At 45.8% G+C, this 23,798-nt stretch overlaps 1 protein-coding gene and 1 long non-coding RNA gene across 5 annotated transcripts in view; one reads left to right on the forward strand and one right to left on the reverse strand.

Moving 5' to 3' along the window:
• Window positions 1-264: 264 nt before the first annotated feature.
• Window positions 265-23,798, forward strand: part of FNIP1 (folliculin interacting protein 1) — a 71,910-nt gene continuing 48,376 nt past the window's right edge. For 2 of the 4 annotated variants that reach the window (XM_064458299.1, XM_064458302.1), the window contains exon 1: window positions 266-476. In XM_064458299.1, the coding sequence (XP_064314369.1) occupies window positions 388-476 (89 nt within the window). In that variant the 5' untranslated portion in view covers window positions 266-387. Of the gene's footprint in view, window positions 477-23,138; window positions 23,733-23,798 lie in introns of those variants that run through there. The other 2 variants (XM_064458300.1, XM_064458301.1) reach the window with 2 other exon arrangements.
• LOC135314643 (uncharacterized) lies at window positions 19,062-23,041 on the reverse strand. The gene is made up of 3 exons (XR_010374142.1): window positions 22,573-23,041; window positions 21,816-22,087; window positions 19,062-21,259 (listed from the first exon to the last, which is right to left on the reverse strand). It is a non-coding gene; the product is annotated as an uncharacterized LOC135314643 (long non-coding RNA).

A 23,798-nucleotide genomic window follows, 5' to 3' on the forward strand; every position in this document is an offset into this window, starting at 1 on the left:
GCGGAGACCCGCGGCGGTCGGGCCGTCCGTCCTTTCCCCCCCACACACACACCGCAGCTCGGCCTGCGGGCGCTGCCCCAGGGGCGTTTATGAGCGGGATCCACCGGGGGAAGCGGGGCTCCGGCGGCGGCTCCCCCCGGCCCGGCCCGGCTCCGCTCCCCACGTGGGGCCGCCGCCGCAGCCACTCAGCGGCCCGCGCAGCCCCGGCCGGCCCCGTCCCGCCCCGCCGGCCCGGCCCGGCCCCTTCTGGCAGCGCCGAGTGACTAATGTCTGTCATATGACTGTGACACCGAATGGAGTCGGGCGGGCGGAACTAGCCGCGGCGAGGGGACGGCGCTGCGCGGAGCCCAGCGCCTCGGCGGCGGGGGCCAGCGGTGGCTCCCCAAGATGCCGCCCACCCTCTTCCAGAAGCTCTTCAACAAAAAGCACGGGTTGATCTCCCCGGCCAGGGACGCCAGGGACGACTGTGTCTTCAGGTAACCGCGACGGGGCCGCTCTCCTTCCCTGCCCCAAACTTCTCCGCCGAGTTCCCCGCCGCCCTCCGCCGCCTGCCCTGCCGCGGAGGAGGGCGGGCGGCCACCCCCTTCCTTCCCGGCCCCAGCCCTCCCCCCTTCCCGCTCGGCAGCCGCCCCTGCTGCAGCGGGGCCGCTCGGCGCGGCTTCCCCCGCTCCGCTCCTCAGCTTCGCGCCTGGCGCGGGAGCCCCCGGGGGCGCTGAGGTGCCACGGAGCGGGCCCCTCGGGCGGGCGCTGGGCGGGAGCCCCCCTGGGGCCGCCACGTCGGGGACGCCGCGCTGCCTCCCCTCCCCTCAGGGATGCTTATCTCCCCCTCAGTTCTGCCTCCCCTCAGCGCTGGCCGTCTCCCCTCAGGGCTGCGTCCCCTCCCGGCTGCCTCCCCTCCCTCAGGGCTGGACGTCTCCCCTCAATGCTGCCTCCCCAGAGGTGGCCGCCTCCCGTCAGGGCTGGGTCGTGCCTCCCTCGGCGCCCGCCTCCCCCCAGGGCGGCCCCCTGCGCCGGGCAGCCCGCAGCGGAGCGGGGCTCAGCCCCAGCTTGGCCCGTCGGCGCCTCTTTCTTGTGGCTTTCACCCGATGGCGATCCACGCCCCGGGGCGGGTGGGGGGCGCCGGCCCCCCGGGGATGCTGCAGGCCGGGGAGGGGGAAAGGCGCCATTCCGCTTGAGGCGGGCGATCCCCAGGGAGCAACCTCAAAAACGCGGAGGAAGGGGGAAAGAAAACGTGAAGTTTTGGTCGCTGCCAAGAGAGGTGTAGGCTTTCTCGTGAAATTTGTCATGCTCTAACCGCAACAAAACTGGATCTGCCGAGAGGTGCCAAGCACAACACGGGGAAGGCAGGGAAGGCAGCCCTTCTCCAGGAGACCTTTCCCTGTCCCCTCGAGTCGCGTGGGCTGCTCTGGGGTCACGAACCCCCTCGGTGGGGGCTCGGTGGCGGCTGGGGTTCGCAGTCCCGCGTGGGGACTCGGTGCGGGGGGAGGCTTCGCTCGGGCTTCTGTGCCAGGGCCTAGAAACTATCCAGGGCCTCCTCAGGGGTTGGTGAGCGTGGAAACGGGTACGTTTTGTGGCTGTAAAATAAGTGCCGCTCCACGACGGGGTAACGATTACGCTCGAAAGTGATACAGTCCCAGTCCTGGCTGGCGTAGCGAAGAGGTAACCTGCGAAATCATTTTAAAGTGCAGAGTTTGCGACTTGGATGCAAACGCAATATCCTTCATTAGTAAGAGTTACGCTCTTCTTGAAACGCTTCTAACATTGTGGTAAAGCTCTCCTCCCACCTGCTGTCTTTAAATTTATGACCTACAAATGACTGGCCCTTGGGTTGCTCTGTAAAGGGAGATCTCTGACTGTTGGGCTTAATTTTAAGTGGTGGGACATTCCTTTTAACTGCAGTGATGCAGTTTAGTAATTTAGGTGGCTAATGGTTTATCTGCAGTAATTTAAGCATCACGGTTTCCACAGAATATTGATGGGTCTTTCTGTGTCCCTATAGAGTCAGGACACAGTCCTGGACACTACCTGAAGTCCAGTGCTTTCACTGCCAGCACACACCTGTTAAAGACACTGATCACAGTTGCTCACTCACCTCTCTGCTATTTACTGGGAAGGTGGTTGCTTTTTTTATGGTCTTTTTTAAGATACAAAACCTTTTAATGACGTCTGTGTCATCTTGTTTTCTAAATCAGCTTAATCCTGGGATCAGACCCCTTGGTGGAGAAGGGGCACTAGGACTGCTCTGTATAAATGCCTTGCCTTTTCCCCCCTGTGAAGACGTTTGTTAGTGATGGATTTGTGTAGAGGCTGGTGGTTAATTCAACAGCTGCAGTGCAGACCCTGGGGCAGAAGTGTGGGGATCACGCCTGTGTTGAAAGGAGCAAGAGTGAGTACTTGGCAAGGCCTCTTCCCTCTTCACCTACATCGTTCTGTGCCAAACTGGATGTGAGCTTTAAAAAAGATATGTCACACTATCTGCTCTTACCCTCCTCCGTTTACGTAGTGCTGTTTCACTCTGTGATGTGAACTGTCAACTGGTAACTAGTGAATTTGCAGTTATTTTAGTGTTTGGCGGACCCACAGGTATAAAATCCCAGGAGGAGACTGATGGCTCTTCTGACTGAGGCTCTGGGGGCGGTGGGAGAGCCGTCTCTGACTTAGGAGAGCCAGGTATTATTTTTTGAAGACTAATAGAGATGCCCTCTAGGCATGTTGCCTAATGGCTGCTTTCATTTTCCAAATGGGGATAAGTCTTTAGTTAATCCTCACTATGTATGGTCTTATCAGCTACTGGTGAAACTTTTGGATAATAAACAAAATAAAGACCGTTAGTTATTACAGCTTGGGTCTTTAGAGGCTGGAAACAAGCACTCTGGATTTGTAGACTTCCTGGTTCCAGTAAACCTGAAGGCAACAGCCTCACCAATTTAATTGGGGCAAGGTTAAATTTATGGATTGATATATTACTATCTGTTTATATTCTAAATAACAACGCTTTTCAAATATTCTGAGTACTGTTTTTTCTGACTGTCTTTACTTTGAAAGCTTGGCCCTCTTACTGAGGCGACTGTGTAGAGCGAACCCATAAAAACCCCCATAAATTCTCTTAATATGTTTTGTGAATAGTTTGTACTTAGAAGAGCCCAACTACTCTGGCAGTGACATCATTACATCAGAACATTTAAGAATGATGCGTGCTCTTTTTTTGACTACGAATTTATTTTGCATTTCCGTCAGGCTTATTGTGAAAATTTGCCAGGACATAAATTCTACTTAATCTGAGCTTACACTGTTTCAGAAAGAAATTTATTAATACTTTCCAAGGGAAATATATGTTGTTTGTTTGCTTGTTTTGGTTTTTCCTGCCCAGAATCTCCTCCTGTGCTGTGGGTGTGTGACATTTTGAGTCCGGGTCTAGTCAAACTGGGTAAAACCCTTCAGAATTAGGTGCTGGAGAGGTTAGCAGTTCTAGTGATGTGACCAGAAGGTTAGCAACTGTGAAGTATTTGCTGATGTACCAGTTTGCCTTTTTTATATATACATCTAAAAGTAGTTTATTTTACAGAAGGTGGCTTAGGATATCACAGTAGGTCCACCACATGTTAGTATTTTAGCTCTTCAGTTTAAACGAGGGCAATTGGCAGGTTTGGCCCTTAGGCTGAAACCTCTTGGTAGAGCTCGACGTTCACATGGTGAACAAGAATATTCAAAATTTTAGTGGTGAAATTTGTTTACGAGAGACTCAGAAACACCTGCAGGTATTCTAAAGAAGAGGTGAGACAAACCCTTAAGTTCCAACGTGTAGAGTACCCACTGTCTACTGCAAATAATGCTCTCGTGAGTGGATTTCCCCGGGGGGTAACTTTTACTATAAATAGGAGCTCTTGGCCATATTGTAGCATCTGGCACTGGCGGCTGCTGGTGACAGGATTACTCAGCCCCGGCTTGGGCTGTTACAGTTATTAGGAATATGAGATTTCAGGTATGTTGTTCTCTAGGATTTTAGAATCAAAGTATTCCTGTTGTAAAAATACATAAAGCTGGTCACATGAGCTGTGTGCTGTACTTGTCTAAAATGTATATACCCTTTTAAATAGCAATGGAATGAGCCCTCTTCCAGAGTTTTCTGATAAATTTCCCCAGTAAAATGGAAACAATCTTGCAAAAACTTGGTTAAACTAAGCAGAAGCTGCCACACGTTTCTGCTAAATATTAAATGGGTGCACAGAGTATTCCACTGCACATTTACATTACTGACCGGCACAGATACTGATTTCAAGCTACTATTTCTTTTCCAGCTTTCTAGGGGTCTGCTTCAGTGCTTTGGAGAGTGAGGGAGCTGCTGAACTACTGATAACCAGCTTTTTGTTCTTCCAAACCGGCTCAGTAGAACGAGCCCAAAGCTCAGTGGATTACCCAGAGGTCTCAGGCTTTGTTGTTCAGATCCGTGGGCAGGATTTCCAATGGTAAATACAGCTGTAAGGGCTGCATGAGAGGGCGTCCCTTGAGATAGTAGATGGGCTTGGAGCACTATTAACCTATTGCAGAGGGAGAGGAATGGGACTGGTACATTTTGGGGTTGTATGTAGGGGGGAAACTCAGTGTTTCTTTCCATCTCATGTATAAAGTTCAAATACTTGTTCCCTCCTATCTCTAGACATCCTTCCCATCTAGCTGGAGGATAGATAGATTATTAATTAGGAGTTCTCTTTACACTACAGCTTAATAAAAGTTTCGGTCTGTCTCTCTTTCTCTCTCTTTTCTTTTTTTTTTTAAATCTAGGGAGCTCGAAAGAACCGTCTCACCCCGAGGGGCATTCCACTGATGTTTGCAAACTCTGGTTTTGCTCTTGTTAAAGCACCTGTTGTAGAGGTACAGCTGTGCGGTAATTGTTCAAGCTTGAAAGAACCCCTTCCAGTTTTGAGTCTTACCAACAGTGTGGAGTATCTTTGGGCACATTCTTCCCTTAGGAGTTTGCTTTGGTTATCTGGGTATTTCTGAGGACGAGTGCAGTTTTCCAAGTGGAAAGAAACAGAAATAAATAGCTTTCAAATGTTCTTTTCTTGATTTATGGAGAAGGCCCTTTTTGGACATCCTGGAAACGTGCTTTCTTTGGTCCCTTCAGTAACATGTGCCGCTCCTTTATTGAGCGAACGGTTTGCCAGGTTCCTGAGATACTAAAGGCCTGAGGCAGGCTGCAGAGTAGTACTTCCTGAAATCTGTCTAGGCAAGTATCCCCCATCAGCCCAGACTCTTTCTATTCTCCGTGGCAGTACTTTAAATGGTATCCTGAGATTTGTTTCCTTTCTCATAATTTTTGGCAGCGGGTTTCATCAAGGGAATTGCAGTAAACCTAGAGTTGGAAATGCATGTTACAAAGGTGCTTCATGAGCCAGTTCCTCTGCAGAGCTATTGTTCTTGCACAGTAAAAATGCGATAACGCTTTCTTACAAAGCCATAATTGCATCTTGAACCAGGAGTTAATTTCTTGAAATAAACTGCGATGAGACTCAGAGACATCTAACAATGTGTAGCTGGGGACTTTTTAAAGTGGAGGCTGGAGTAAGGTGAAGGAGGAACATGAAAGTTGTCTCTACATTGATTTTCCAGTCAAAGTTTTACCCACAAAACTTCTTGGTAAGCTTTTGCATTATTTCTGAAGGTGGCTAGCACTGGTGACGTAAATTATGTGGTACTTGTTACAGGGACTGTCTTGTGTTTGTTCCTCCTGTGCTCAGAGCAGGGATAACCACCACAGACTGCCTTGTTGCTTTCCATTTTTGAAGTATGGCTTCATGAGATGCCGAAGGAGTTCAGAGCCAGCGGTGTCTGGACACTGTAGTATCATCAAACAATCAAACAGACAAAACCGCTGCCAAAATTCTTACTGAATTTACCTTCCACAGCAAACGAGGTATCTCACTCCACCCACTCAAAGCCTTTTCTATCAACAGCCGGTAGCTTTGTGTACAGCCTGCCTGAGCCCAGGGAAGCAAATCTTTTGCCAAGCCGGGTCACTCCTCGTGAGCAATACAGCTAGGGAATTCGTGATCCTAACAAGGCTTATTAAAGCTGCTCCTCAGCAGCGCTGTCAATGCGTCAAGCCAGTCTGACCAAAACCTGCTATTAATGAAATAGTGTGTTTTGGTATTTGTTCGCTTCTGGCATTCTGAAGAATTCTTTCACCAATAGTGGTAAAATTCCTGGAATTTCAGCACCTCGGAGTCTATCTTCAAAAAGAGCTTTAGCTGGACTTCATCTTGTAATAGCTCCAGCTTTTCATTATTTCCAGTTATCTGATGAATTTAAAAAGCTTTTGTCCCGTAAGTTTTAAAGACTATTCAAATTCTGAAACATCCAAAATGTTCATGTGTTTTTATTAAGCTCATTTCTGCCCTGTAATGTCTCTTAAGTTTTGTTCTTTATAAAAAAATTCATCTCCTCTGTAATATCTCTGGAAGAGTGGTTGTATTCATTAGCTTCAGTGTGGCAAGTTTTAATAAATATTTCACTTTGATTTTTGCACAGTTTTCGCTATCGCTATGACGACTTTGGCCTGTATTTTGAAATATATTGCTGTTTTCTAAAGCACTTCTTTTTGCCAAATTCTGTTTTGCATTTCCTGTCATCTGGACTTTTATGTACCGTCCAGTGCTTTAAGTCAACTTTCATCTTGGAAGCAGAGACATACAAATTAATAGGTTCCAGTAAGCACCTCTGGAGCTGGAGAAAGTTTTGATCATTTCTGCTGAAGGGGCCACTCCCCCAGCCCTCCTTGACACCACCCTGTAGGTCTCCAAGTGCTTCTCCAGGTGGTAGGCATGACTGTTGCTGCTGAAAGACCCAATGTGGTCCTTGAGAGTTAAATGCCAGCTCTGAAAAAGGCAGTGCCACAGGCTGGGTCTGCACAGTGCCTGAAGGAGCTGCAAATCAGAGGGTCGGCGGTCCAGCTGGTGACAGTTATTGACTCGTATTAGCGTCACATCCAGGGGAATTAACTTGGATCAGTACCCCCATCGTGCTCAGTGCATGCAAACGTGGAGAATGACCCAAATACTTTGCAAATTGTTGGGCTGCTTGTGTCTGCCTGACTTTGTACCTTGGAAAATTTTCCTCTGCCCTGGTAGGAGCACACCCTGCCTAGCCCTCAGGTGAGGGCTTCGCTTCAGCTTCTTCCCGTCACCTGTGGAAGAGGAAACACAAACAGTGGAACAGAAAAACCCCTCTGCTCAGTATTTCCTCTATTTTGTTTTAATTTTTTTTTAGAAGGAGGTCACCCTTATTGCCTTTTGCACTGATATCTCCCGTGGTGGTTGGGATCTTGCGGTGTCTTGAGAACTTGGCATCACGAGGTCGCACTGCCCTTGGTGGACATCACGAGGTCGGTGCTGTCAGCGCGTGCTTGGCTTCCTCCTGGCCTGCAACATCGCTTCCTCCCCCTGGGATGGCACGGGTCGTCTGAGGTCTCTTGCCTCGCTAAGCTGCCCTTGGAACAGTTGCTTTCTTGGTTCCCCTTCCAGCTTTACAACTCCTTCCTCTAGAAACCTTTTTGAGGAGAGGCTGTAGTGAGTGAATCGTGGTGCCTTTTTACCGCTGGGATCTCTGCTGGTTAGGCCTTCGGGCCATGGTACTGGTTTGGATCTTGCCCGCTGATCAGGTGAATCCTTTGATTTTACTTCAAGTTTTTCTTGGCTTTCCAATGGTATGTGCCAGACAAGCGAGTGTGGCAGTTTTCCCTCTGGAAGACACGGATGTCTGCTGTCCTCTTCCCTGTGGGTTTGACCCAACAGCCCTGAGACAGACCCTGCTCCTGTGCTTGCTCTGTGGAGACAGGGTGAGCTGGCCCATCATCTCCACTGTGAGAGAAAAAGAGTACCTTGACTTCTTGCCATGGTTTCTGTGTGTCTGAAAACGCGTGTGTAGGTACACCAGAGTAAAAATGCTTCTTTATACTTGGGTTACGCTGGAAAGTGTTGTAAGAAGGTGTTTCTGCAAACTTAGGGGTGCTGTTTTTTCCCTCCTACTCTGGGTGAGGTCGTAGGGGCATGAAGACGTGCCAAGAGCATGAGGTGTATGTACCTGTTTGTCCACTGTGAGGTCCTCTCCTTTTCTGAAACGATTCCACCGTTCGTGTTCTGGTGACTGAAGGTGTGTTTACCTGGCTCGGGTTGTGAACCTTGCTTTCACGGGATGATCAGTGCCTCTGGGCGACCGATGGATTGTCTTTGTGTTTTCAAAGGGGCTTATCCTTTGCTGTGCGTATGCTGAGTTAGTGTATGCTCATGGTGACAGCTTGGATGAATTCAGGCTTCTGTTCTGGAATAAACTGGTCCAGTATGACTTGGAGCCTGAACCTTGTGTTGTAATTTTGGCTGAATGCTGGAGGTGACCACTTTAGAAGTGTGTTTTATGAGCGGAAAGTAACGCACACGGTGGTTTCATGCTCAGAAGTTGTGTTCGCTCCTATTGCTACATCTGGAGCAGAATGTCTGCAAGATCACATGTTTGTGAGTAACGTTAGGAAAAATGCAGAGCTCAGTTGCAGCAGCGAATCCGCAGCGTGGTTGTGCTGGGCTTCTAGAATCGGCCGAGAGCAAAATTTGTCTCTGAGGACTTGGAAAAAAAAAAAAATTGAGTTTGTGGTATGGATAGAGAACCTTATTCTATAAAATATCTGCTGGAGGGAAAAAAAGTTATGCCCATCAAAACCAGGAAGTAATTTTAGTCATCTGTAAATAACTTGCTAATGCGCCAGCTACTCCACCTTACACTGAGTAGTAACAGAATTCATATGAGGGAAATTTTCCTTTGAAAAAACTCATTTGCACAAAATACACATGTGATTCTGCTGCGCCTAAGGAATGTGACCATAACGATTCAAAAGGGGCAGTTTTCTCTGCAGGATTAATCACTTATTTCTAAAAATACATGCCCAAATGTGGTCTGCTCTGTAGAAGTGTGAACGGTTATTATGTAGCCTTCGTGTCAAAAAGGATTTATTCATTTTTACAACAATGTGTTGTGCTGTTGCTTAGTGCTCAACTGAAGCTTTTAATTGGGGTAATTCTGCCGATTTGTGTAAAAATTACGACCTTTTTCTTTTCTGAAACCGATAGCTTCTGTAGATACTATTATTCAGAATTCAATACACTACAGAGAAACTTGTTCAAACATGTGAATTGCGGCACAAAATACTACACGGACTACATATAGAATATTAACAGTGGATGCATATAGCATGCATCCACGAGCACAACGTGTTTGTACAGAGTCTTCTGTCTTTTCAGAAAAAGTAATTTCATGGCCCTATCAAGAGGTTAAACTTTTAGACTTAAGCAGTTTAACTATATGTAAAAGCTCTTTATTTTAAATAGTCTTGCCTGAAACTTTTGGGGTGATAATCTGGGTATCCTCCAGCTTTTTTGTATTATCTATCTTTGAAACTATGGCCTTGGAAGGAACCCCCAGTTTGGACAGGCGAAGGACTCTTTGCAGTGATGCTGGTGTCACTAGGTACCGACAAGCTTGGCTGCAGACACCCCCGTCCGCTTCAGCCTGAACGAGTGAACAACCCAACGATACTCGGTGATCGGTTGTAGCATGAGTGCGGACCTGGGAGGCAGCCTTTGCTGAGAGCAGCGATCTCAAAGTGTGGAAGTGATCCATCGCACACCGCTGATCCTGCTCTGTTTCTCCAGGATGTTCCCACAATATTGTCAGCAGTGATTTTGGTCTAAAACGAGTAAAATACCCCACGGAAACAATCGGTGTTTCCTTTAATAAAGGCACTGTTCGTGCCCTGCGCATTCATGGTATTTGATACTCCTCCAGATCTGTGTGTGCCACATTACGAGTGTCTTCAAATGTCTTTCCCTTGCTCCAGCCAAAATGTCAACAAAACATAAAACTTCTAATAATTCCACAAACCCTCTACCCTTTCAGTTTGTGTGACATATAAACTGTGGAAAGAAACAGGAGCCAAATTACAGTTCTCTGCCATCTGTTTTAGTTGATAAATGAAGAAACTTTGAGCTCAGTTCAGCCCTGACTTAAGGTCTTGGCATTGTGCCTGTTTAAGCCAGAGCAGTATCTTCGCCCCAATTCCTGTGTCATTTTCCACTTTAAGAGAGAGAAGTTACATTGTTTGAGCATCTCCCACAGGAGCAGTTGCTTCGCTATATGCTTGCTTTGGTTTCTATTTTAGCCTCGGTACCTATGGAAATGGTGGCTCACACAGCGCTGCGCTCAGTCTCGCACTCCCCTCTTAGTAATTTCTAAACCTTTAGGTTGACTTCAGTTGTGTGCCATGGAGAATGTGAGAACAGAAGTCCGAGTCAGCTGAGTTTCTGTAACTTTAGTGAAAATCCTGCACGTGCTGTTGGGTGCCTCCTGCCCGTTAGTACCCGAGAAGCTCTGAGGTGGCTGCACCCTGTCGTGTTGGGCATGCCAGGAAAGACCTGGGGACAGCCAGAGTATGGGTACCTTGGAAGAAGACGATAGATGTGTGGCTTCATAGATTGCTCAGGGAACAGCTTAGTGTGACCACAAGAAAGGCCAGTCCTGGACTACTGTAAATACCAGAATATCAAAATCTCTGTTTGCTGAATTATTCTGCTTTCTAGCCAGTACTAAAATACACACCGTCTGCTACGGACCCACGTTTCTGTTGCCTCGTGTGCATTTGTTGCACAGCTTTGTCCCAAGGAAAAAACTGGCTCCCAAAGACTGTGGACTCAGCAGTTAGTTTGCCATGTTTGGGAGTAATTATGAAAGAGGACAGTAAGTCAGAAGGAAGCACATGTGAGCAGCTAGCTGAGAAACGAACTATCAAACAGGAATGAAATTCTTGTTGGGTTTTTTTGCCCCCCACCCCGACCTACCTAGAAAATGTTCCTGCCATTTGGAGAGTTGGCTGAAACATTTGTTTACTCCTTTTCATGAAACTTGAAACCAGAAATTGGTAGAAAAATGGTGTTGGTTCAGGTGCTAATGAAAATTAGGTGCAGATGATAAGCTGTGTGGTTGTGTGTGCAGGGAAGGGAGGCTGCAAAACATGGGGTGAGCGCGCTCTCCTTCTCAGAAGCTCGTTTTATTTGAATGACATTATCTGAACATCTGAGAAGCTAAGGGAGAAGTCTGCCAGAATTTTCTTGTTCCTACAGGAAAAATAACAGTATTACCCCCAAAGACAGAGTTAAAGAAATGCCTCAAATGTTAGGACAGTGAATTGGCTAACAGTGCTGTGTTTCTATTTAAAGACAGCCCAAACTCTGACATATAACTTAAATAGTCGGACAGAAAAAGGTGGTTGGTTTTTTTTTCAGTACTTGAACATATTTCAGCTGCTGTGAGTTACTGGAAATTACTTTCTTAGTAGAAAAGGAAATTGTTCTACTGACAGCATGGAGGGCTAAGAAGCTGTGAAAACTAGCATGTTGGTTTCTTAACTACGTGTATTTTCTAGTCCTACAAGAGATGCTAATCATGAACTCATGACCTCTTTTTTCCAAAACAGAGATAATTCAAAAGTATAGAATTAAAAAAAAAAATCAAAGCAACTTAAAATAAATTCTTACGAGACTGTAACAGAATTACATCTTTATATAAACAGAAATGTTTATAAAACTTTTTTTCAGATAAGCAAAAATACCACTTTGGTGTAAGACCAATTTAATGTACTTGTTTTTTTTTTATATAGTATCATACATGGCGTTGTCTTCAAAGGAATTACTTTGGTTAGTCTGAAAATGTATCTATTTTAAAATGTGTCATCAGATTTTCACTCGAAGAATGCTCACAGAACTGCTAGATTGCTTGTGTTCGTGTATTGTGCAAGACATTTTCACACTGGGGTCAGAAGGTAAGACAGCAGGTATTACTTTTATTGTTTGCTCAGGGTTTGGTTTTGGAGTTCCCCCCTCCCACCTGGATTTGGTATTTACTCATTTAACGACTGGCCTTTCCTATTAGTAACTAAGCAGGACAAATCAGCTAAATTACACTCAGGAGATGACGTTAGTCCACACCAACACTGGAGAAAAAAACCCATGCCAGATAAATTCACTAATGACACCTGTTCTCATCTGTATGGAGAGGGAAAACAGGAAAATAAAATGTACAGGGAAGAGAGAGTTTGGCAAAAGATTGTTTTTATATAAGAAATGTAGAAATGAAGGCAAATACAAAATGGTGCAGTCCTGTAAAGTGTGGAGCATCCTCAGTATAACTCAGTGGGGTTTGAAGGCTCCCAGAGCCACGGCCTTGAGTGTTGCTAAAGGGTATTTATGCTGGAAGAGATCTGAAGAGCAGGAAAGACCCTACTCTCACATCTGTCTCCTATATGTGTATATCTCTGTGTGTGTGTGTACATATATATGCACATTTCAAAATATACCCAAGTGCCTTCATGTGCTGTCGTGGCTCTGAGTGCGTGGGCACCTGTATAAACCTAAACAGGAGACCAGAAAGCAAAAGCCCACCTACTTCCTTCAGAGAGTGCTTGACTGGTCTCCTGTAGTAAGGTCTTTTGTGTTTCCCCCAGCAGTGAGACAGATAAATCCAGTATCTGTGTACACTGTGTAGACAGGCCTCAATTGTTTTAACAGAATGCTGGACAGGCTCGTTTGCTTCTCAGATCAGAGCCATAGTTCTAAGATTTTTGTGCCAGGATTTAGGGAGGACATAGGCACTATATAAATAAAAGCTAAGATATCAGCAACAGAAGAGATGGAGAGACTTTTGAACACTATACTCTCTATTTTCTTTCACTTTTTCTTGTCCACAAGACAAGAAAAGATTGTTCCCGGCATTTATCAGTGCAGTGCTTGCGGCCCTAGGAGCAGCTGGAGGCCACCGCTGAAGTACCTTGATGGAGAGAAGGGGCCAGGGCTGGTAGGTGGAAGCTCCACCTTCTGCAGAGGGGAGAGGGGTTTGCAAGGTATTACGTGAACAATGATAGCTGCTAAGTATGAAAAATAAAAGTCAGGCTGGAAATGCTGGGAAATGCTTGGAAATGTCAAGTGAGTGTAATGAGTGTAAAGTGGTAGCGTTTTGGAGTTGCTCTGCGTTCATAAAGATACAAAGATAACGTGTGCAAGTGTAGTTGGAAGCAGTTGGCGGGTGCTGCCGTGATTTAATGCGTGCATTTTACAGGATTCTTTCTGCTTCATATTCCCAGAGCCTCATAATGTTCTCCCGCATCATCACTGTCCCTGTTATTTGGTGCCGTGCTTTGGAAACTAGTATTTACACACACACACACGCCCACACACAGAGAGGCAGAAAAGCGTTAAAGCTCGGCTCGCTTTCCCTTCCATTTTTCTGTTCTCTTCTTGTTTTTGTCCCGTCGGAGGGCTGCAGTGCTGCCTCTCCTTTCTGAAGGTTTCCCCTGGGTGCTGTACCATCCCCTCCTCCTCCTGTCACAAGCAGTAGGGTGCATCCTGTTTGGGGTTAGTGCTGTGTCACTCGAAATGACATGCGCTAGCATGAGAAGGGGAAAGGGAAAGGAAGAGCCAAGCGAGCGATTACTTTGCCAACAGCTCCTCTCAAAAAAAAAAAAAAAAAAAAAATCCAACAAAACAACCCAGTCCAAAATGTCCTGGTGGCATTGACAGCTCTTGCTGTCCAGCACGTGAGCCTTTCTTTCCTGTTGATGCAGCGGAATAAATAGCTTCGTGTGGTGCTGTTACTGGTTCACAGCAGGACACCCGGAGCACGAGGCTTCTTTGAGTTCCCACACCTTCTTCGTGTGGACAGACTGAGTAGGGGAAAATAAGATGAGGCAAGAAAATGCTTTTGAACAAGAAAGCAAGGCTGAGTCTGACCCTCCATAGGAATGAGAGGAGAGAATAAATGTTTTGGGGTTTTTTTTGTTCTTGTTAGACAGCGGTAGGTGAATTACAGAAGATGCAAGGGCTGATGCTGAGCTGATCGGAGCTAGCTGGGAAATGGCTCGTCCTGCTGCAGCCCCAGGCAAGTCCCTCTAGGAGTCAGGCAGGAGTTGCCCCAGCCACATCTGTTGGCAAGCTGTGTTGGCTGGGAGCGTCTGGAACTATGTTCTCATCAAATCCATTACCACCGGCAAAAAGGGGTTTACTGAACATACACCAAATATATATATATATATCATCTATATCTTGAATGAGTATAACCTCTCCCAGTAGAACAATGTAGGTTTTATCAAGCGTTTGTGTTGATTCTATGAGCTGTGAGGCAGAGCTAGTTTGGAGTGTGTGCTGCAGCTCAGTCCCGTGATAAGGAAGGTGTGTGTTTGTAGTGAGTTGCAGTGCTGATATCCAGGGAGGGCACGCTGAGCTGAACCTGCTGTTTCTTTATCACAGACTAAGATTTTAACAGTAGGAAAAGCTAGGTGGACACACAGGGGCTGCTTTCAGCACATGCTCAGAGCTTGCACCTCTCTGTCTTGTGGAGGTTTCAGTAAGACTTGACCAGTTCAGCTGTTTCGCAGTGGAAAATCCCTCTAGATGGATAATTGTGCTGAAAAGCTTATTTTATTTAATTATCACAGGGCAATGGGCAGTCCTACACTGTATTTTCAGTTCTTACCATTCTTAGAAACCCAAGTTGGTGAGCATGCAGTGAGACCTTGCAAACTGAAGGGGATAGCAGAAAATGTGAGGGTACAGGGTTCAGTATGGCAGTGAGCAAAGCACTCTATTGCAAACCCAGCAGGGAACTTGGTTAAGCTTGGTTTAAAGACTGAGCAGCTCCTTTGCAATCAAAAGGACCACTAGCTGGCTGACAGCTAGGAGCGTGCTGAAGTCCTCTGCTGCTTTGGGGGAACCAAAGTATTCAGGATCTCACAGTTTTAGTGCATTCGTTTGTTGTTATTCTGGCAGTCTGCGGTTTTTTTTGCAGGTATTAAATGAAGTTGTAAGGCCATGCGGCTTGTTCAAGCATCTGATTTTTTTTCTTTGTCCTCATGTCCTTATGAGTTACATAAAAGTGAAGTCAAGCAATGCCTTTAGTGTCTGCTCTATATAGATCTACCTGAAATAGTTTCAGGTCACCTTTGCATGCTTAATTTGGAAAACAATTGAGCAGCATGACTCTTGCCTTGGAGAATTGAGCAGTCTTGGCTCTTCACAGTAGTCTTGGGGCTCTTGCAATATCTACGCAAATCAAGATCTCTTCCCTTTTGCAAATTAAGTAGGGGCCCGTTCAACTTGTAGAGCCAGTAAGGGAGGGATGTTCGCTCCATGGGTTAGAGCCAAGTTAGGAAAGCCTTCCCTCCTGAAAAGCAGCTGTAGGATAGCTCCAGTCCGCCTAGATATTCACTGATGTTATTTGGCAGACCTGTGGAAGTGTGCCTCATTGTTTCTGGTTCAGAGCCTGGCAGGAGGCTTGAAACGCAGTGAACTTCCTGGTTAGTAGTGTTGAGGGTTAACTAAGGGGGTTGGTTAAAGGCTCCCAGGCACAGAGCTGTCGCTGTCACGGAAGCAAGTAACCACTCTGGGTGCAGAAAGGCTGCAGAATTGGGCCAGGCATCGCATCAGACGTTTGAAGACGTTGGAGGATGCTTAGATGGCAAGTGACAAGCAGTGGTGTGTCAGGCAGTTGTTGATTCACGGGGAGGATCTGTCATTAGCACTCGTGGGATATTGGTGTAAATGAGCATCATGTACAGATAGGCCAGACTGGGATTTCATTCCATAGATATTAATTTGTTATACTTGTTTATACAGTCATCCTCTGTCTTTAGTTTGCAGTTGTTCCTGTGTAACTGAGATGGGTTTTTGGTGAAATCTGAGGGGGGAATAAGACTGAGTCAGCACTCTGCTTAAGCCATGTGCTTTACTTTAAGTATGTAAGTAGTTTCATTGCTCCCAACAAAACCACTCATGTGCTTAGCATTAGGCATGTGTTTTAAATAAGTTGCTGATCCAGAGTCTAAGGTTTTGGGTTTTTTTGTGGAGTAAAATCTATACAAATGAGGAGGGTAAGACTACAAACACCCAATGTTTAAAATCTTACAAATCAAAGAGTTAAGGTGGTAGTGTTTGAGGAAAAAAGCTGTTGGCATTTTTATGCATTTTAGTGACACGCTGAGCTTAAACGTCACCTTTGTTGGAAAATTGGTCATCATCTGTTAATTTTGTGTGATTGTCTTGATAAATGAACAAGCAAGCTGGAGTTCACTCACGTCCTCTACAACACCGGGCTTTAGACTGAAAGTGGCATTTTGGGATTATCCCTAAGTCAAACCTCAGTTGAACCGAATTCATATAAATAATCGTCCGCCAGCTTTTCCTATTACAAATATACACAGTTTGTGAAATTGGTTTACCATGTGCTGAAAATTTCTTTGATATTTTTAAAGCCTGTTGCTATAGCAACCGGACCCCATAACAGAAAAGCTTTTTGGTAATAAGGCGGCTACAAAATTCTGTTAACATTCAGGAATAAAGCCATAGCAAAATAGCTTGTCTTCTTTTTTTTCAAAAGCAAACAAACCAACCCCAGAAGAAAGCCTGATATCCCAAAGCAGCTTGGACCTGGATTACCAGATGGAAGGGCACACCCAGCTCGCAGGGCTTGCGGAGCTCAGCCGGGAGCTCGCACTGCGAATGCTCGAGCTGGTGTCGGCTCTTGTGGTGGAGAATCATCAGGGAGTTCACAAGCATTTTTGCTCTGAAATCATTGAGATGGGTTGGGTTTTTTTCTTGGTTGGTTTTTGTTGTTTTTTATTTTTTCCGATCCCCATACGGAAAGGTTGAAGTGATTTGATGGTTTGGCTTATGGGCAAGGAAACATGAGTTTTGCTTCTCAGAACTGGATGTCCCCTTTGTGCTTTGCTAATACAGAAACTGGCAGAACAGGCATTACTTTTTCTTTGACGTTAGGGCTTGCAGCCCTGTTTCCTTGTGTCTCATGACTGAGTGAATCAACACCTAATTAAACAGTCACATGAGGGACAGAGTAAAATGCTGCTCAGGCACTGATCATTGTGAATCTTTGGAGAATAACTACTTACATCTGTCTTCCTCCTTCTCCAAGGAATCCTGAACAGCTGCAGCTTTGCTCTTTTTTTTGTTTTTGTTTTTTTCCAAGGGAAAAAAGATCACGTAAACCTCGGCTAAAGCAACGCTGTCTGGACAGACAGATGAGACCTGGGGTAGGGGGAAGGGAAGACTTTGAAGTACTGGACAAAATCTTGAGAAATTGGGATGATTTGAGTTTGTGCTGGGGGTGACTTAGCCGAAAGCTTGAAGCTGTAGTCCTTGTGCATTTGATGCTCCTGGTAATTTAACTGAAAATGTGAATGTCGGGCAAGGAAGTACAGTAAGCTCTTCTGAGTGGTCTGGGGGGGTTTCTTGATCTCTTTAATTCTTTTACTCGCAGTGCGTTATGAAGGGTCCATAACAACCGCTTTCTATCTCTGAGTGGCAAATACTTGTGTGGAGATTTATTGGGCTCCCAATTATCACTGTCACAAGCGCACCTTAACCAATTACATGGACGTGGCCTACAGCCAAGGAGAGCTCAAATCCCCACGCCGCCTGCTCGCGCTGTACAACTTTTACCACCAAGGCAGTATTTTTCCCCCCTTATAAAACTCAGGAAACAAGTTTTACAGGATGTTTTCATCAGCGTAAGCAGATGGCTCCCTCCACCCTGGCATGGCGGTGGGCTCCCAGGTAGTGCATGGGACGTGCTGGGCTGGGCAGCAGGTGCCTGGGTCTAAGGCGGGCCGTGTTATTGCCGTGGTGCCCCGGCACCGGAGGTTTGGGTGCTCCATGGCATGGTATTTCCAGGCTGAAGACATCCACCAGGGGTCATCCTGGCCTACGCCCGCTGCAAGGCCGGGGGGATTCGGGGCTGTGCTCGGCCCAGGAGAAAGCAGGGTCTGGGCTGCAGCCCAGCGGGGACCTGCTGCCTCCTGGGACCCTGGCATCGCCTACGCCGGCACAGCCCACGGGTTAAAAAGCATGGCATTAAAAAAAAAAATGCAGCTGTTTACATTCTAGTCTTTCAGCCTTTAAAAAGATGTTTATTTCTTGATATCTGATTAAAAAAAAAGCTTATTTTGATGTGTTTACTCGGCATTGGTGCAGAAATCACATGGCATGCCAGGCATAGCTAGGGTACACTGGCAATTTGTTTATGTGCCTTGCTGCTTTTTTTTTTTCTATCTCCTGAAGTAATGTATTGAGAATCTCAGTTTTCACTTGTGTAAGAAGAAAACAAAACTGGCATAGTCAGTCCTTACAGTTGCTGGGAAGAGCACGAAAATAAAAGCCTTAGAGACTCTTTAAGCTGAAGATAAATACAGGGAATTCCATGTTTGCCTATTAAAAATGAAAATGTCAGGATTCCTCAACCAATGTCTCTTGTTACATCAGGAGCTGTTGAAGGGGTTATTATTAATATTAGATTCGATAGCAATAGTGGAGCTATAGCGATCCCTCTAAGATGTCTTCATTTTCATAGCAACAGAGTTCTTGCAGCCAACCTTGACTCTAATATATCTTCTTTTCTCTTCATGGTATCATCTATTAATAGCCATGATCTCCAAAATAAAAAGCAGTGATTCACTGTGAAGTTACCTAAGCAATAAACTTTACAGTTGATACATCTACGCCTGTGAGCTTGTTTTTGTTCTGTCTAGCACTGGGAAACAGTCGCTTTTTTATCATATTAGTAATTCACAACAGTGGTAGCTCAGATGCAACATAGATGCTGGTTTTCACAGGCCAAGTTCGCTTTATTGTCTACTGGAAACTCTCACGTATCAGGCAAAGATAGATACTGCATGTTACTGAGTGTCATATTGTCATTCCCGTTTTGAAGAGGGGATGGAAAACAGAAGTTAGCTTTATGTGTGGATTTAAGGACTGAAGAATCTATCTAGACATCTCCAGAATTACTCAACATAAAGGGGGGGAAAAAAGATACTTCCCCCCATAACCCTTCTCTGCCACACTAGATAAATCTGTGTGACTTCAGAAAATTCTTTATTTCCACCAACTGTTTATATGCGGCAAAAGCAATTTCTATTGGAACGTTTTCCCCCCCAACTTTTCATTAAACACGCACAATACTGGACTACTTACACTTTATTTTTAATAGCTACAGCAAAAGATCATTCTGCTCTGCACACCCGAGAGCGCACAATAAAATAACTGTTTGGCAGGGGGAAAATGCCCTGTTGTCTTGCAGTACCAGTTGGTATTATGGAGGTTTGTTCGGTGTCTTATTTATAGTAGATTGCAATTGGGAATGCGATACAAAACAAACACCAATGTTCCAGTGGCTTAACCATGCATCAGATTTTTACTTTGGTAGTTATTTTTATTTTAAGCATCTTTTATCATGACTTGAGAAATTACAACAGGGAAGGGACAGTCCATCTGCTGAGGTCTCAGCATCCCCGTTCTTGAAAGATAACGTTCCGTGTCGCACCCTCCAGGCATGCTCCTAGGCAGATCCGTGTTTACGCTGACGCTCTTTTACACCCCCCCATAGAGACGGTTCGTTCCAGTCCTGAGACCTCTCGCTGCCAGTGAGAATCCTGTGTTTGGAGAGTTTATAAACTTTGCTTCTCTGTTGTCTTTTGTTGTTGTTGTATAGCATATGAAAAGCACTTGTTTCAGTGTTTAAAAATCTGGTTTTCTTTAAAGAAAATGGGGCCTAGGTTTTGGAAATCCTGCAGCTTCCTTGCAGGGATCTTTCTCATCGTTTTGGCTCTTGCTGACCTCTGGCTGGGCTGATGTTTGTGCGCGCAGGTATGTGTGTGTGCTCCAGTGTATACGGAAGGTTTATGTTTCGATACTGTCTGCTCTTCCTCGCCAGCAGTGAGGAATTCAGTGGAATTTTTTTTACAGGGATACAAAAATGCACAAAAGCACTTTTTTTTAAAAAGTCTAGCTCAGTGGTAAACCTACTAAGGTGAGTATTTTGTAGGGAAATGGTATCCAAGTATTCCCAGTCAGATTTCAAATAAAATCCTAATTGGTTTTCTCTTTTTTTGTGTAGTGTGGCTTCCAGCTCCTACCTTCGTGCATTACTAAGCAATAAACATTTCTTGGCTTGCTTACTGGCTCTTTGTTGTATGTGTTCACAACATGGGTGAGGGAAGCCTTCTTTCAAGAGAAAGACTAAAAAAACTCGTTAAGGCAGTGGAGAACAAAAATGAATCATTTCATTACTTTTTTAGTTTGTGGTTGGAGCCAACTGTTGTCTCCTCAGTTTAAAATCAGATAATTTATACCCAAAAGGTACATATGAGCCTTTCCAGTAATTATAAAGGTTTTCAGACATGCCGTTGGATAAAACGAAGAAAGTAGCTTTTTTTCAGTGCTCTCTTGTTTTGAGGATTTTTTTTTTTTTGTGGCTTATATATGTTTAAGACCGAGCCACAGCCCCAGTCTGGCATCGGGGTCTGCACAGAACCCCTTGGCTGGAGTGTCCATCGGCTGTCCGTGCGGCTGGACACCATCACCTGCATCTTTCCCACCTGCGATCGCGTGGATGTGTGTGGGTACTGAAGTGCCCTCCCCAGATCTCTCTGGAAGGTGATGGGCTAAGGCAGGAGACTGTGATCCCTTTATTTATTGAACTTTTAAAGTATTTTTCTGAAGCTAGAGAGTATTATATCAGCTTTGTTTTCCAAGTTCAAATTTACACACATGCACGCGCACAAGAAGAGCCTGCACCCTTTCAAAGAGGTGGAGAGTATCATGTTCTCTGCCAAAGCCAAATACCGCTGAGGTGGTAAATGAGGGACTTCTTTTGGAACTGGGGGGGAAGCTGTTTTTCTGGAGATACCTTTCAACGATAGATGCTGTAGGCCTGTTGCAAACCCCATAAAGCTTTCACGGCATAGGTGAAATACCATAGGTACATACTGGTGTGACCAGAATATCCCACTGTCCTCAGAAATTTAGAATCAGATGTTTTTAAAACCCTACCTCCGCAGTTCCAGATCAGTATATAGGATGTTCACTGTGCCTGGATATATGCCTAGAGAAGAGGATTGTTGATGCTTAATCTTAGAGGCCTGAGTATTTTCTTGGATGTGGGAATGGTGACAGTGTGTTTGAACCAACATTGAGTATCTGAAGTCCTTCCTCAAGCAATAAATATTCACTGATCTGGCTAAAACGCTACTTACTCTCCATACGCTCTGAGTCTGTCTCTATTTGAAGAGAAATTCCTTCCAGTATTTTTCCTGGTCAGTTGTTGGATGGAGGCTGGGTCTGCTTTCAAAGCACTTGTCTTTAATACGCATCAGGTTACCCTGAGGTAAAATGGAAACCTTAGATGTTACTCCTGTAAATAAATGTTTACATAATACATTGCACTGAACTTCTCACCATTGCATGTCTGGGAAAAAAAAAAAGGTCACTTTTGACATCAGTAACCTTTAGAGAGAGATGCGTTTGCCACACAGGTAAAGAAAGTTACTGTGCACAGCACATTCCTTTCACTAGATCGAGAAGGTAGGAGGGGTCAAATTTTATTGCTTACAACTCCCAAGGCTTGGCATTTTGAGCTTTAAAGGCAAGATTTGGTTTTAAGGCTTGGGTCCTGTAGACAGCACAGGCCCAATTTTGCTCATGTGAGTAACTCCATTGAATTCCCTGGCACTAGTCACATAGGAAGAGGTAAGTCTATAACGTATGTCTGCGTGGGGTCAGGACCTCAACTCTTCATTTGTAAATGAGAAATTTCCTGTAAAACTTTCATGGTCACGAAAGGTAGTGGTTTTGTATTTGGAACCGAGTAAGTATCTCTCTCTTAGTTTTACTGCGTTTGTGTCAAAACACTTCCTCAGCACCAAACAAAAATATTACTTTCTTGTCAGTCAGCAGCAAAACTACTGTTGTGTCAATAGATTAAGGATTTCTCCCTGAACGCAATCCAGCAGATGCGTAGCCGAAGAGGGAGCTCGGTGTTCCCCGGTGGAATCCATCCTGGGTGGCAAAACATCATCCGGGCTGTTGGGGTTGTTGGGTCCCGGGACCAGAGGCCGTGAACAAGCGTGTCAGCTCACCCGCTTCGTGATACCGGGGAGTCATCGATAGCCCGAAGCGTTGTGTTGCAGGGCGCAGTGGAACGGGCAATCCTGATGATAAACAGATTTTTGCTGCCTTTGTATTTGAAATATTGGCAAAACCTGTAGGTTTTCAGACACTGGAACAACCTGAAGTAGGAGCTATGATGCTACACTCTCCTGCCTTTATGTATTCCTTGATCTTTGTCCAAAGATAATGCAAAATTAATAGTATGAATGATTAGCCCCACATATGCCTGTGACAGTACTTGATGGCTTTTAATGTGCATTGCTTTTTTGGATGCCTGGTTCCTTCTTCACTTCCCTGTCCATCTCTCTCTCTCTCCTCCCCCACAATTTAGAGAAAAAAAGTTCTTTAAATAGCAAGCCCTTTGCTTTTGTGATGTACGGGCAGCCTTCCTGGGATGGCTGGCGTTACCACAGAGCAGTCATGAAACCTTGTTTACAGCTATCAGGTTGGTCAGGATTTCTTTGTAGGCATTATTACACATCTCCACCCCCCCACCCCGCCCCCCCAAAACACCCCAAACCCAAACCTATATATTGCCATCCAGTTGTCGTGCATGTTCCTGATGCTTCACTTGTAATACTAATGAGGCCTTGCAGGGCATACAGTGCTTTCTTTGTTCTTATAGGAGCCGATGGGGAGGGGGGAGTGGGTGCTGCTGTGATACCCGGAACGGAGCTGGTTTTACTTAGCCTGCAAACACGCTGCAGAGCTGAGATCCAGCGATGCAAAGGCAGGCAGCAGGCATCGGTAGCCGTAGGCACCTCTTCCCCCTTCCCAGCACGCATGCAAACGAGACCCCGTGTAGTTAAACATTTAAAGGCCTTTCTTCTAGTGGTGAAATGGTGCGCAGGGGTCGGCGGCGGCGCTGGGATTGGTGGTGGCGGATGGCGGCTCCAGGTGGCACACACTGACAGCTGGGTCACATGATGGCTGTCAGCGCTCGCTTTTCCAACCCTCTGCCTCCGCGCTCCCGGGCTCCCGCACAAGCATCCCGTCGCTTCCAGGAATGTAAAGGCTGGGGGTGCAGTCTGGAAGGAGGCCGCGTTGCTTTGCCCCCCCACCCCCTCCTCCTTGTCCGAGCAGGCTGAATTCCCGACGGCCGCGGCTCGTGGAGGTGCAGGACGGCAGCCACAGTTGCCAGGGGACTTGGGTCATGAGACTCAACTCCGATCGCGTTCGCTAGAGGAGGAGGAGGAGGATGATAGATGGGACTGACATGTACGCTCCGGCAGCTGCCAAAGCAGCACTTAGCTTTCCGATGAATTAGATTGATCTTCTCTGCAGCAATACACTGGAAGAGACAAAGAAGCGGGGAAGACGGGCGATATTTACTTGAGCAGAAATCCTGGGCTGTGCAACAGAATGGAGGGGCAGGATTTGGGTTATGAAACTCCAGGGCAGTGCAAAGGCAGCCTGGTGCAAACGCCTATATTGCGCTTCAGCAAACTGCTTTCTTTAAGGTGGTTTTTGTGATCCTGTTGCTAGGATGAAGCCTTTTGCATTGCAGCATGGAGAGTCTTTTGTTTGAGTTAAATTCAGACCTCTTGATATGTCACCTGACAGTCTTGTGGTTTTGGATGAATATGGCTCATTGCTATTATTAACCTGAGTTGGCAGCCGGGCACAACAGGAGTTTACAGGGATTCTGAAAAGTGGAACTGCTCGGGGGACAAAGATGCTTCCCAGGTACGGTCACCGCACAGTTCTTGAGATTATTTAAATTATTTGAAAGCTTAATGTTTTCACTGTGAT

The sequence above is a fragment of the Phalacrocorax carbo genome, chromosome 8 (assembly GCF_963921805.1).
Source record: "Phalacrocorax carbo chromosome 8, bPhaCar2.1, whole genome shotgun sequence".
Lineage (NCBI taxonomy): Eukaryota > Metazoa > Chordata > Aves > Suliformes > Phalacrocoracidae > Phalacrocorax > Phalacrocorax carbo.